The sequence below is a fragment of the Trachurus japonicus genome, chromosome 13, assembly GCF_045865225.1.
Source record: "Trachurus japonicus isolate A0001 chromosome 13, Traja_1.0".
NCBI lineage: Eukaryota > Metazoa > Chordata > Actinopteri > Carangiformes > Carangidae > Trachurus > Trachurus japonicus.
Genome location: NC_140919.1, coordinates 37,735,036 through 37,749,653, shown reverse-complemented (window position 1 = coordinate 37,749,653; position 14,618 = coordinate 37,735,036). Strand labels below are relative to the sequence as shown.

Sequence of the window (14,618 nt, the reverse complement as noted above, 5' to 3'; positions counted from 1 at the left end):
CTGGTATGTCTATGTACAAGTGGTACAAGTAGTCTTAAGTAATGATGTAACCGTGGTCAAATACTCACAAGAAACTATAAAAACTCACATAACATCTAAATAAAAGTAAAATTCCTGCATTCAAAAATCTACTCTGGTAAAAAAAAAAAATGTTTTAACATATTCTTTAAATATACTTTTAAGTAAAGGTAAAAAATTAAATGAATAAATAAAGATTATGCAGGATGACCCATGTCAGAATAATGATGATGCTGTTGGATTGAACTGGTAAAGACTGGACTAATTTTATTTGCTTTATATACTGTGAGGGTGCTTATGTAGCCCCCCTCAGTAAAACCTACAATAATACACCCTAATTTATTTACATTTTGTATTATTAACCTATTGAAGTATTTGCCTTACATTATCTGCCTCTGTGAAGTAATATGGGACAAGTATAACGAAGCAGAAAATGATTTATCAAAATGACAACTTTCAATTACTTACAATTTTCTGATGGTTTTAGAAATGGTGGTGCCATATGTTTGATAAGACATGGGACCTGGTACTGAGTTACCTTAAAAATGAGAGCTCACAGACATTGGCTGCTGTGTAAAGCCTCACAGTGCAACCAATCATGTGATTCTGTATATGTCTATTTTATTCATTTATTTTTCAGCTCTTAGGTGTTTTTCTTTATAGTACCTTGTCTTAACTATAACCATGGAATATTGCTGTAATCAAAGATGTGTTATGTTCTTTTTTCTCTTTTTTTGAAAATCAAAAAGTATTTCTAAAAAAATATATAGGCTATATACAGTATGATTGGTGGTGTCAATCTTCCAAGATGTCTCAATAATAAAAAAAAAAAATGCTTAACCAGCTGTAGAAGTTTCCAGAGGAACATGCTACCCTACAAATGACTGGCTGACTCACTTTGGTTGAGTCCTCAAACCAAAGAGGAAAGGAGAAATAAGAGATTTGTTTCAGGCAGGATTACTGTAAAATGTGACCGGCAAGTTTTTGAGAATGAAGAGGGCAATAATACTTTTGAGTGGTTGACATCATGTGACTAAATGAGGTGTCCGACAATCAGAAACAACAAAGGAGCCCTTTCACCAAAACATTTGCGGATTGCTGACATTTAAAGCCGAAAAGTACATTCAAAGTATCAAAATAATCTTGTTGTTGCCAAGATTCTTTGTTAAGTGAGCGAGCAGGTTAGGAATGTGAGTGCGTACGAGACAAGCACATCCCATTTGGTTTTTTTCACTCAGAAATCGTTTGTTTCTGTTGACATCTAATAAAACCTCACAAAGGCAGTTTCAAAGGAAGTGATGACAAAATGACAAAAAATACACAGACGTTTTATTTTTTCATGGAAACATTTACACTAGAACGTCACAACACCAAAGGGGAAGGAGTCGTCCATGTGACGAGGCGTGAGCAGAAATTTGGACCAGTGCACGAGTGAAACTGCTGCGTAAAAGGAAGTGACACAAAGAGAGCGATGAAAACGAGGAGGACTGGTTTCTATTGCATTTGAGTGGATTAAATATTAAACAAGCCAGCGGGTGTGACATTCACAACAAACACCAATATTTTGTATGTGAAGTTACAGTGTCTTTTTGTGTAGCTGAGCAAAACTAACAGGGATTCTCCATGTTTCTTGAGTTAACGAAACAGATTTCACACAAATATTACACTTAAACTACAACAGAGAGCAATTTACAGAAATGTACTGTTCCCAATTTTAAGAGAGAAGTTCACGAGTTCTCTTTTTAAAACTCTACTCGTACTGTGCGAATCACCTTCTACTGAAGTTGAGCCTTAAAATTACTGCTAGCAGCATCTGTGGACACATATTAGGAATGTTACATGCAAAAAGCCTTGGCCAGCAAGGCTTTCAAACAACAATGGGATTTTTCAGGGAGAGGGCGAGAAAGCAGAGTAATTATGGAACCAAATCACTCTGCAAACCGTGAGCAGATGGACCAAACTCTGTCCTGGCTCTGAATTTGGACGGTTACGGACGTAATGCTGGCCACTCTCGCAGACAGACAGTCAACATATCAGTTCATAGCGTCTCTTTCTTCACCTGAACCCCAGTGAACAGGCCGTCCTGTGGCTCTGACTGCGCGGTCTGGTTCTCGTTGACCAGCATGTTGAACTGCAGGTCGCTGAATTGGGAAAAGTCCTGATTGTATGAGCCAAAGTTGTGGTTAAAGTTCATGTCCATGTTGGTAAACGTAGAGCTGCCGTCGGGGTCCTCCTCAATGGGCATTTCGATGCTGGTGTCGGCCAACACCTCGCGTATTAGAGGATATTCTAGCAACTGATTGAGGATGGCCGCCTCATCGTTGCAGTTGGTCGTGTCCGGGGGCACGGTGTAAGCAGCTGGCCCTTGTGGCTGCGAGAAGTGGAAGGACGGCTCCTCTGCTGACGAAGAGACAGATACAGAGATACAGTTACAGAGAAACCTAAAACACCAGAGAACAATGCTGCAATAAATCATGAGGATTGTTATGGTCGGTTTTAGTTTAAATTGTTAGTGCAGTTAAATTGTGTTGCATTACAGTGACAGGACTATTTTGTCATAATATATATCAATTAGTGTACCAAGTTTTGCCAAGGTGTATCTAATATTCTGGCAACTGAGTGTAAATGTATACTGGAATGTAAAGTGTAATGTCAGTTAAAGGGATAGTTCAATATTTTTGGCAAATTGGCCCATTGCCACAATCCCTATAGTCATAGCAGTAGGTTCGTTACCTTTGGTGCAAGCTAATTTTAGAACGGTGGAGCGGAGCGGCAGGCTGCTCAGAGTTACGCTACGGAGGCTAATGGGATTTCTTGGTTTCCCTCATCAAACTCATCAAATACACAATCCAACAACTCCAAAACGCTCTGGTGGACAAGTTGTGACCTGCACATTCACCACACTAAGATAATAACGTAACGTTGCGATACAGAGTTGTTTTTGAGGCAAATGCAGAGACTGCTTGCCCAAAAAACTGCCCCCAACGGGAACGCGCATCACAGGTTTTGCATGAATTTACCTTAAAAACAACTCTGTCTCGTAACGTTCTGTTATTATCTCATAGCGTGGTGAATGTGCAGGTCACAACTTGTCCACGAGAGCGTTTTGAAGTTGTTGGATTGTGTATTTGATGAGTTTGATGAGGGAAACCAAGAAATCCCATTAGCCTCTCTCATTTTGCCTTTTATTTTGGTGTTTATTTTGATATGTTTGGGTTAACTTCCGCTCACCCAGAAGTGATGTCAGGCACTACGGGTCACGGGGGGTTATTTGATTGAGACGACCAAGCCACAGGTGTGGCTGATGAGGCACACGTTTCTTTTACCGAGGCATGATGTGACATGCAGTGCTGGAGTTTAAGTTATTTTGTGGTAAGAACAAATAAATCCATTTGTGAATAACATTGGAGCTTTCGTTTGGACCGGTTAATTGCACCCATGCATGCGTCAATATCGTGTATGAGCCAACCGGATAGTGACTTTCTTTTTGTGGGTTAGAGGAAGAGAAAGGCCACTACAGCCTCCGTAGCGTAGCTCTGAGCAGCTCACGACTCTGTTCCGCCGTTCTAAAAATAGCTTGCACCGACAATTAAAGGTAACTAAACGACTGCTATGACTATAGGGATTATGGCAATGGGCCAGTTTGCCAAAATGTTGAACTATCCCTTTCACACAATATGCAGTGTATAGATACGAGGGTTAGATTAATGAGGTAGAAACCACACTACAGAAGTCTACGGTCTCATGCCTGCAGCATTAACTCTATTAGCCGCACCAGTGCTTCTCCTGCTGTGACAAGTCAAAATGTCTGCTGTGAATGTCAACAGCTTCTTGGCTCATTTACACTAATCTAACTACTTCCGTGAACAGGAATAAAAGCATCAACCCGAGAGAAACAAAAGAGAACACGAGATCCCAGACTCACCTGTCAAACAAGGGTTTTCTCTGAAACTGATGTCCTGCTTTATTCTGCATTTCCGCTTCACCTCATATGGATCTGAAATGAGAAACAGGTTGGAAATACTTCAATAAACCTCCTGTTATTGTTTCTCTGTAAGCCTTTTAAGTGAAATAGACCCAAAGACCAGACAGTGCAGTGTGGTGCTGACCTGGGTTGGGTGGCAGGTACGTAAAGGTAACAGGCTCGCTCTCCATCTGGTCTGAGATGCGCCGTAGAGCGACACTGACGTCCACCTCCTCTGTTGTGTTCTGGTCCTGGTAAGGCGGAGTCTTAAATACGATGGCAATCTGCCGATGCACGTCCGTCTGAGCAAACTCTCCGTTGGCCCTCCACGACCCTCGGCTAAATCTGATTTCTATGTCATCTGTGGATCAGTGACAACACAAAGAGCCACGTTAATCAAGATGAATGAGACAACGACCTAAGAATAATCACCAAAGCTGACATGAGAAATATGATACATCAGTTTCCCCTAGGAAACTTACATCTGCCATAGAAACATGTCAAATATTGGTGAACCCCAATGTTACTTGTAAAGTCATTCTGATTCTGTGAATATTGAATCATCAAATCCATTTATCAGTTCCTGTTTAAAAACATTACTGGTTACAGTTAGTTGTGATGCTGTGTGATGTCTTTCATAATGAGTATAACCCAGAAACAGCAGCTTAATCTCATTTATGTGGTACTAAAAATAAAAAGTCTAAAGTTGCACTCGGTGAATACTGAACCCTGTTCTCTGTCCTCGATTTAATAGTGAGCAGCAAGTCAAGATGCAGCTGCCATTTAAAGCGTCTACTGTGACCATTATGAGCGTTATCAGTTCTCCTGCAATAAAACAATGGGGAATTGCATTTCTAAGGTCATGGGCAACCCGAGAGCTACAAAAAGAACAAAAGACTACACAACCACTTTTATAGCTCCTATAATCCTCACAGCTCATAATGTTTTTTTTTTCCCTGTTGACACTGTAAAAGATGTTTCCAAGGCAGCGACAATTCAAATTAGTGACACAAGCATGCAATCAACTATAAAAACAGTTTTGCAGAATTGAAAAACACAAATTTAATGAATTAGTTTTCAACAAAACAGATTATATTAAATAGGTTTCTGGAGGAATCAGAGATGAAAGATGTTTAAGAAAAAGTTTAAGATGTATGCCTTATTTTATATCTTCAATACCTAGCTTTTAAAGAGAGAGTGGGTATTCGCCTCTATCCAGCTCATGTCTTGTCGACTTTATTGAGCTTATGAATGTATTCTGCTGTGTGAGCCTAATTTTGTCCACCTACGGCATATTTTGTAGTTGAGCAACAGAAGAGACAAAAATAAAGGTGCAAAAAAAGTCTGAAGGTTTTCTCTTCCTCTCACCTTTCTGCACTTTGTCACATAACATGTAGATCTCCGTCTTGCCGGTGCAAGGGCCTTTGTACAGGTTCAAACAGGTGATCTTCAGCTGCGATGTAGTCGTGGCCTCTGTGGAAGAAAACAAAGAGACAAACAACATGTTTAACGATGAGGAAATACATTTATTTCTGCAGCTGTTTAAAATTAATTATAGAATTGTACGTGCTGGTGTGTTTGACAGTGTCTTACTCTTGTCATAGATTGTGTTGGACACCACAGGGCTGAGACTGTCCTTTCTGCCATCCTCCCACTCCAGCTCACACTGGAAACACAGACGCACTGCATTCATGTCCAGGTCTTCGATGCCTTTTGTGTGACCAGCTGAGGGATGAAAAGACGGGAAATCAATTGATATGAAGAGAAACAGTGGAAAAAAATGTATCGAAATCGTGTGTGTGTGTGTGTGTGTTTGGGTTCGCATCCCACTCACTTTGAAAGGGGTCGATGTTTTGGCTTCTTCTTTTCTGAAGTGAAAGGTCGAGCTCTTTCCTCCTCACACACTGGATACCGAGGTTAGCAAAGCTGCAAGATCATAACAGATAAACTATTCATTTTTAGTTTGAGTCAAAGAACAAGACAAAGAAGACAAAAAGGATTTGGGGTGAATTGCAAAAGCTAAAAGACATGTAATGATGATGTAAGAGTCTAAGATAAAGGAGAGCTGGATGTGCACCTGTGACGCCGGTTGTTGCGAGGGTTCAATGTGATCACACAGATTCCTGAACCATTCGGACAGTCTTTACCCACAAGGCAGTGGGGGTGAGGCCGGTGCGGGAGGTCTTTGGTCACCAAGGAAACAGTGACTGTAACGCTCTTTAAGAAGTCAATGGGACCCTGGATCTGAGAGAGTGAGCAGGACAGGACAAGGAAAGAGAGAAGTGGGAGGAAGACAGAAAACCAGAGTTAACACATAGTGTCTTTAAGTGTTGGAAATCAACTCTCTGAAAGCAAAACAAGCGGGCGTTCCACCCTCACACACAAAACATGACATGCCAAGCGTTGCAACACAATGAAAATTATGATAATGATCTTTTCTCAAACAGTAAAAAAGAGGAGCATCAACGTCAGAGAAGAAGCGTAATATGTTAAATATGAAAACATGCAGCAGATGTTGCCTGGAGACGATTTAAAGGCATTGTAGTCATTGTCATTGTGGATGAAAAGTCATCACAGAGTCCCAGAACCATAAGTGCAAAACCCCCCAAATCTGAATATACTGCTACTATTTAGTCCATTGTAAGACATTGGCAGCTATTTTGTGTATAATTCACTTGAAGATGTGATTTTAACGTTTAACAGACAAAGCGATGAATCAGAAGATCTGTGAAACTAATCGTTAACTGAAGCACACAATGGTCACTCATCAAAATAGTTGCAGATTCACTTTTATGACCACTAATCAATGCATCACTGCAGCGCTCATTCAGAATACCTGCCAAGTATGGCGTATTTTGTTCTCTGTGCTGTTGGGTTCCTGTATTTTAATTGTCTATTCTGCTTTTTCCAAAGTGTTGTGTGTATGTTATCACCAACCAGCTTTGGAAAAAAAAAAATCATTCTTCCTGGACCACTTTCATCAAAAAGATGAAAATAAAAAAGAAATATTAAGTACATAAATCAAACCTAAATGTTAAGCTTTCTGTTTTGATTTGATGTTGGTTGGAGACAAGGAGAAGATTGCTTGGGGGTGTTTGTTTGTTGCGTAGGCAGGCAGGCTATAAACCGCCTGTGTTCAACCACAATCAAGATGGGATTTGTGGGGACTTTCTAATTGACACCAAGAACCCACATCCCTCCAGCTCCACCCATCCACAAGGTTTGCGTGGGGGGTTTAAGTGTCCACATTAAACAGTTCAGCCCTGCAGGTCTGTGAGAGCTGGTAAACCCCCCTCTGGGGTCGAAAACGAAAACCTCATTTATTTTAAGAGAGACGACTGGATTAAGACCGAACCTCTATTGCAGGCTGAGTCTTGTTGGTCTCGGTGCTGGACACGCCCAGGATGCTGCCGGCTGAGCGTCCCTCGCACTCGTAGCGAAACCTCATGCTTCTGTCCTTGGGCTCCTCCACCACCACCAGTTTGGGCTTCTCCAGGACCCGCTCCAGCATGCTGGTGTCGCTCCGGTTCTGGGAGGAAACGCCGCCGCCGCCGCTGCAGCTCCTTGAGGTCCTTGAGGGGGCAGTCCGGGAAGGAGGAGCCGACGCCATTTCATTGGAATTGTTCAACCGCGGAAGGGGGTGATGGAAGTTATGAGTGGGCTGTGGGGGAGAAAAACAACAACACCAGCTTATTCACACTGCGGTTTGAAACAACTCACACCTGGTCAAAACAGCAGCATGAAGAGATGCAAAGAAAACAACACATCAACATTCATGGATAAGAACAAACACTTAATAGGGGTGTCATTGACCGTTAGAGATACAACACTCTTGAGTTCTGCAACAAATATCAGATTCATGGGTTAAATGCGCTGCTACAACGATTAGTTGAACAATCACCAGACAGCCTGAAATCTGCAAATATACAGTTGGAATAATTTTGTTTTCTGACACAGTCCTCATTTTATTCTCATTATAAAGGCTAATCGTGGTTTAATGTTCACAGTGATATGTTTGGAAGAGATTGATCAATAAAGTTTTGAGAAATATATACTATCTACCAAGAATAAATCACATTGTCACCATCATTTCCAACTTTATGGGCAACCACTTATTTGGCTTTTTTACTATTATTATTACAATAATTTCCTTTTTTTCTCTTTTCTGTAATCATTATAAACTGAATATTTGACGGTTAAAGCTCATTTGGACTTAAAGACCAAACAAAAACATTTAAAACAACAAACAAGTACAATTGCTAATAACACCTTAATGTTGTGCTTTTACTTGAGCATTATTACATTCTTGCAATTGTACATTTAACTCCTCTGAGTACTCCATATCACTTCAAAGAAAATTAGACAGTCACAGACATGTTACTGAAGTATAACAGAACTAGGTGTCTGGTTTCCATTATGGCAGATGACGGCGGAGCTGCAGCTGGATGTTTATCCTTCATACATGTGCTTTGTATCAGTGCACGGAGTCAAACATGTGCTCTCTGACTCCTCTTACATTTTCATTTCTTATTTTTTTCCGTTACACCACAGACCATCAAGCTTTTCCGCTCCCTATTTAATACCCTTCTCTCTGTGCTGCTTTTACTTTCTCTATCTCCCCACCATCCATCCACCACCGGCCTAGAAACAAAGAAACACTATCACACATCTACGTGTTAGTCATGAATCTGTTGCAATAGTTTAACAAAACAGAACTAATCAAACCTGTGGGGAACAAAGAAGTAGGGAAGCTGACTCCTTTCGCACCCGTGTAGCTGTTAAAACAGGCTGAGGGCTCATGAAACCGCTGCTGCAGAGCCCTGGATGATGATGATAATGCCTTTGCATGAGATCATGTTTCACAAATATCCCTGTCGAGCCGCAAGAGGTCTGCTGTCGAGTCAGTGTGTGAATCTAGACATACCTGTTTGACCTTAAAACACCGGAGCTAAACAAAAGCCTGGCAGACTGAGCCAGTGAGCAGGAAACAGGAAGTCAGCGAGACCTCAAGCAGATCGACCAATTGAAGAAGCCGTGTGGCGCGAAGAGTGCAACTTCTAACCCCCGGTGGGTTTGACTAGTAAACAGAAAGGAAGGCAAACTGAAAGTAGGTTTCAGATTACAGTTCTTCCAAGTTGTCTAACTGCCCCTCCTCCCTCTTTTTCGCTCTCTGCCTCCGCCCACAGAGAAGCATGCTGGGGAGGTGTGTCGGCCTCTCACAAGGCTCATAACTTCTTATCAAATGCAACTTGCAAACAAGGAAAACCCCAGATTTAGCAATCATTGCACATGTGTAGATCATTTGCTGACAAAGAGTTCAAGCTGCTCTTTGCCGCCAAGCGTTATTTATACCTGTCCGTGCAGGCTGCTGCGTCACTCCAGCCAGATCAGATTACAACACTTCTCTGTGCTCTCTGTAAACCACGTGCTTTATGGGAAGAGCCTGGCCTGCCCGGGTGCCTCTCTGCTGCTCTGCGTGACAACAAAGGGCCCATCTGCAGGCTGCACATGTACAACACTGCAGGTTTATCCCACCAGCATTTAACCATTCACAAACCGCCTTAATAAAACAGAGAGGAATCTCAAGTATGGATGAAATAACTGACTGCATCGCACAGATATGTGAACATTTGGACCTGCACGCCACGGATTAATTATTTGATTCCCTCAATAGCTAAGATGACGAGACCTATGTAGTCTAAGGTTGCAACTCAATCAGCATCAATGAAGTTGTCGATTGTTGTTTTGATTTGTGTCTATAGGATTAAAGCAGAAGTAAGCGATCCGGTGGTTTTGGCTAACTTCTTGTCAGACGATGGAGTTAGCAGTCCCCGCCCTCGTTCCTACGTCACCACATTCATGCGCGTCCCTTGGCTGCACACACAGAGAGGACCGCCCCTTTATGCCGTTCTCTCTCCTCATTGGATAAAGGTTGTAGGATACAAGGAAAGTTTTCTCCTCGGCTTACAGCAGAGCAGAGTGACTGACTGACTGACCCGTGTTTCGGACCAAACACTCTATATAAGTGATTGCTGTCGGAAGATATAACTATTTAAGACTTATATTAACACAAATATTCCGCTTACTTCTGCTTTAAGTTTTTAAAATAACCTTGGACACAATTTGACACATTTAAAATAATCAGTAACAACCAAGTCGCAGCATCCACACCTGAAGGAAACAGCTTCATGTCTGACTTGTTGGGTGTGTTGCCATTTTCCAGGAAACCGCTCACTGAGGTAGAAACCACAGCAGACACAACACAAGTAACAGCACTGATATAAACACACACACACACACAACACAACAGTCTTCGGGGCGCAGTCAGGGATGTTTTTGAACCCACTCACCACGTGTGCAGTGCCCCTGGCCACCAGCACCGGCCCTGAAGACTGGGGGGAGGTCTGTCGTTGCATCCTGCTGCGTTGGCTGTGGCCAGAGAGGAGGTCGGCGGGAGGAGGGCGAGGTCTGGGCAGGACAACCGGCTGCTCACTCTCCGCTGTGATCAATTCATTAATGAGATCTGTTAAGATAAATGAACAGATAGAAAGATATAGTTGGAAAATCAGCACTGGATCCTTTGTTGATCCACAAAGTCTGAGAACAGTGGTATTCAAATTCATATTTCATCACAGCTGATAAAGTAAAATACACTTGTGTTACTTGACATTTCAGGTAACCCAAGATCAACCACCTAAAATGTATGATAATGAAATTAGGATATGAGAGGACAGCAGGTGACCTATCTCAGGGTTATCAACTGATGATTTTCTATTGTACTTGTGATGAGATGGATCTTTAGATTATCTGGACATAAACTGAGAATCTTATATTGAAGCTGACATATAATAAACAAACTTAGTGAGTGCTTTGCCACCTTGGTGAAACTGTTTCCTGGGGAAATCCCAGTGTTTGTGGATTTTGTATTTCTGGATTCATATTAGATTTACACATTTACACTAACTTCTGCTGTGTTTGTATACTTTTTATATTTAGTTTCATTAGTAGTTCAGTCCAGTGAGTCCCACACTGAGTAGAAAAAATAAATCTGAGTGGTTGTGAGATGACAAAGGGAGAGGGAAGAATAAAAAAATATAATATTTCTTATTTTTAAATGAAATGAGTTTCTTTACTGACTTGACACAAAAACCATTGTTTCTCTGTGAACTATCACGTCAGAATATGTGAAAACCACTGTTTAATCTTTTTGTTTTTTTTTATTAATAGTGCCATATCGTGAAAAGACATACAGTTACTACGGACAAACTACAAGGGTGCAACGTGGGTGACTAACAAATAACAATATCATACCAACAAGACTTCAAATAGGCAAACAGAGAAGAGACAAGAACAAAACAAGACACATATATATACATATATACATATGATAATGGTAATAAAGTTAGTATACGTCATAATAAAATGAAAGAAGGAAAGAAAAGAAGAAGGATATATATCATGAAGAAATAAATACAAATAGAATGCGAAAATGAAGAATCAAAGGTAGGTAAAGATTTAGGCTATTTTTCTCTTGTGAGAGTGTGCATGTATGTGTGTGTGTGTGTGTGTGTGTGTGTGTGTGTGTGTGTGTGTGTGCGTGCGTGCGTGCGTGCACATGTGTGAATGACTTCTTGTGTAAGATTGCAGAGAAAGTACAGAGGGAATGAGAGAATGCGATGGAAGCATGAGATGGAGGTGGGGACAAGGGGGAGGAGACAGATGAGAGACAGGAAGAAGCAAACTAAAGAAGCAAACTAGTCTCGTAAGAAAGGATAGGGGGTAACATTGTTTTAGATCCCCAGCACTGTTTAATCTTTAACAAGATGTATTTTATCAATCAAAATTGTATTGTATGAATAAGAATAACAAATGTAAGATGCAGACAAACAAAGTAGCAGAATGGAAATACTCTAGTAGCCTACAGGTTTAAGATATTTCTCTAAGCATGCTGCTCGTGTAAGTGTGCTTGGTTACTTTCCAGTGAAAGTCAACAACCAGTAGGCCTAACAGCACCGCAGGTCTCGTCACCATGGTTACATGCACTCAAACTTAGCCCGTGCTCTGATTTAGACCTGTGGTTGAGGTGTGCCTGACACTTTCAAACCAAAACAGAAACTCCTGTTTCCTGAAGCCGTGGTGTGTGGGACACGGTACAGCAAACAGGTCAAAAAACATGTCGAAGGCAGCTGCAGCAGGAACGAGAGGTCTAGGCTGAGGACGGGTTCACTCATACGTAACATGAGAGCAACTGAGAATCTAGATGTTACACTAGCCTACATTTATAACAAATGAAAACATTGTAAATGTGCAAAATTTGGCTTTTTATACTTTCTGACTATTTTGTGACTTGTTATAGACGTTTATTGAATGTATAGTCAATTAACTGAGAAAATATTAAGTGTAATAAATGATGAAAATAAGTTTGTTTCAGCTTGCTGCAATTGTTGATATCATTAGGTTTTCTGAAACGTAAAGTGTCTTTTGGTTTGTGAATTTGTTGATCAGTTTAGTTTAGCAGCTTCCTAACCAGAGGTTGTGTGAAGCATCACAACACGAGATAAGGAAGCAGAAATACTAATAATAGTTGACTTCTCCTTCTGCACAAGGTCATCCCAGGTCACCTTACATCACCCACACACATGCATGGCACAACAACACAAATGTCATGAAGCAAAAACAATGAGTCTGTACTCACCCAACTCTGACACCACTTGGTCTGTAGGACAAACAAACAAACAAAAGAAGAAAGTGTCAGTGAACACAATAACACAAAGTTGCACAAAGCAGAGCAGTGACAGCCTGAGTACAGAAGCCGGGGAGGAGTGTTCTGGTCCCGGGGAATGGGTGTTGGCTCCTCCGCTCTGACAAATCACATGCCTGAGGATGATGTCACACACTCACACACACACACACACTTAGACTCTCACACACACATAAACACACACATGGACGCACAAAAACAGGTATTAACACTCTGAAAACCTACCCGGGGTATGATGTAGATGGCTGACCATGTCCATGTCTTTCATCGCATGTGCGGAGGAGTGCTCTCGGATCACCAACTCTGCCGTCGTGTCCTTGAACTAGGTCCAGACCCGGAGGGAGAAGTCCTGGTCCCGGTCCCGGTGCGGAGGGAGCGGCTGCTCTCGGTCCACGTCTCTCGGCTCGGATCAACAGCACCGGTCGGTCAGACGACAACACCGGCTCTCCACTGCTTGGGTGTGACTGTCGACCCGTCAGAAGCTGTTACAGCGACTTAACAACACTGGATGATGTCTGAGGTGTAGTTGAGTTAGACTCGTCTGTGCTTCCGCAGCAGCCTCGTCTCTGATTGGCTCTCACTTCGTGGAAATCCCCTCACGTCACGCCGCCCTCCCGCACGGGAAAGCCCCCCCCCCAGCCAACAGCCAACAGATAACCTGGCGTGGCCGTATTAAGAAAAAAATTTAACTCTGCTCATTTGAATATTCATATTTTTTTCACCGCAAGAACCCATCGGGACCGAAACAGGCGACATGTTTCCATTAAGTAATGTAACCGCACGTTACGTTGTGGCTATTGTTTTTACTCAGCTTTGCTACTGATGCATGTTAAAGTTTTCCTTTTTTCTAGGTTATATTTAAATGAGCCTCCATCCCTCCCAACGCCGGGGTGCCAGAGCCAGGTCCCTGATAGAGAAAACAGGGATTACTCCTGGTTACATCATCCTGACGTGTAACGTCCGACTTTCGCTACGAAATGAAGAAGCGGGAGTTTGTGCTTGTATGAATAATGGCGGCCTTGAATCGACGCCGTCAACTTCTGTCCACAAGTAACTGCACTCAAAAGCAGCAGCGACACCTGCTGGTCACATGAGACGATTTAGAGGAAAAGGAAAGCGAAAGCTGGGGCGTTTAAAAGAAGCAATGACTCAGCCGGTACAATGAAAACAACTATAAGATAATGATCGGCTGCAGAGGTGTTGCAGATACGTTTGAACCGTGAGAAAGATATTTATGCACTGCAACTGTCATGTAAAAATCTTACATGACTCTGATGTGATTCACAAGATGGGATGGCCCCTGGACCAGAGCCTCTGTTAGAGCCTAGGTGACTAAAGCTTTTCAAATAACAGTGATAGAAACATAGGCGGCAACTGCAAATACAAATACGATGAACACAGACAGATCCAAAAGGAGCACATAGTACATGCATCAAGACACCACGAAGAGATACAAAACCACCACAAGATCTAACCGAGATAACGAGTGAGTGACCACAAGAAACTACTAAAAAATTGCCAAACTATTTGTGGGTGTTTTGTGTCCGTGTTCTCATAAGCTAAAAATGAAAAAACGAAACATGCATCACTTGTGTGAGGCTGAAGTAAAATTTGTGACTTGGCCTGACACTGAAGTCCTAACCTTGATCACCAGATTAAATTACCATTACTTTTGCTTTACATCTGAAATTAATATTAGAAAAAACTGTCTGACGTCCAACTATCTTGCCTTTCCACACATACAGTCGAGAGGCTCATCTAATCATTTGTGTTCCTTTAACGCACAAGAATACCAAATATTTACTTGTTTCAGTCTATTGAATAAGAGTATTTTTTGTATGTCTCATTTTTATTTATTTGTAAACTGAATCTATG

The 14,618-nt window shown here is 41.7% G+C and overlaps 1 protein-coding gene across 5 annotated transcripts; it reads right to left on the bottom strand.

Annotated features, from left to right (window-relative positions):
- Positions 1–1,125: 1,125 nt before the first annotated feature.
- Positions 1,126–13,208, bottom strand: relb (RELB proto-oncogene, NF-kB subunit). 5 transcript variants are annotated; one of them, XM_085796424.1, is made up of 11 exons: positions 12,969–13,208; positions 12,678–12,698; positions 10,333–10,505; positions 7,338–7,643; positions 6,060–6,226; positions 5,817–5,908; positions 5,576–5,707; positions 5,351–5,455; positions 4,128–4,343; positions 3,944–4,015; positions 1,319–2,415 (listed from the first exon to the last, which is right to left on the bottom strand). In XM_085796424.1, exons 1-11 carry the CDS (start codon positions 13,009–13,011, stop codon positions 2,057–2,059), a joined length of 1,686 nt encoding a protein of 561 aa, XP_085652550.1. In that variant the 5' UTR covers positions 13,012–13,208; the 3' UTR covers positions 1,319–2,056. The 5 variants fall into 5 exon arrangements, with proteins under 5 accessions (XP_085652554.1, XP_085652550.1, XP_085652553.1 ...); XM_085796423.1 differs by having other exon boundaries at positions 1,331–2,418; XM_085796428.1 differs by lacking the exons at positions 10,333–10,505; positions 12,678–12,698; positions 12,969–13,208 and adding an exon at positions 8,907–9,071 and having other exon boundaries at positions 1,126–2,415.
- Positions 13,209–14,618: the final 1,410 nt, after the last annotated feature.

Excerpts from the sequence above, each read along its gene's own strand:
- relb (XM_085796423.1), bottom strand. The coding sequence starts at position 13,011 with ATGAAAGACATGGACATGGTCAGCCATCTACATCATACCCCGG. Across the intron at positions 5,708-5,816 it reads AAACATCGACCCCTTTCAAA|CTGGTCACACAAAAGGCATC; the intron begins GTGAGTGGGATG and ends TTCATCCCTCAG. Across the intron at positions 5,456-5,575 it reads CAACACAATCTATGACAAGA|AGGCCACGACTACATCGCAG; the intron begins GTAAGACACTGT and ends TTTCTTCCACAG.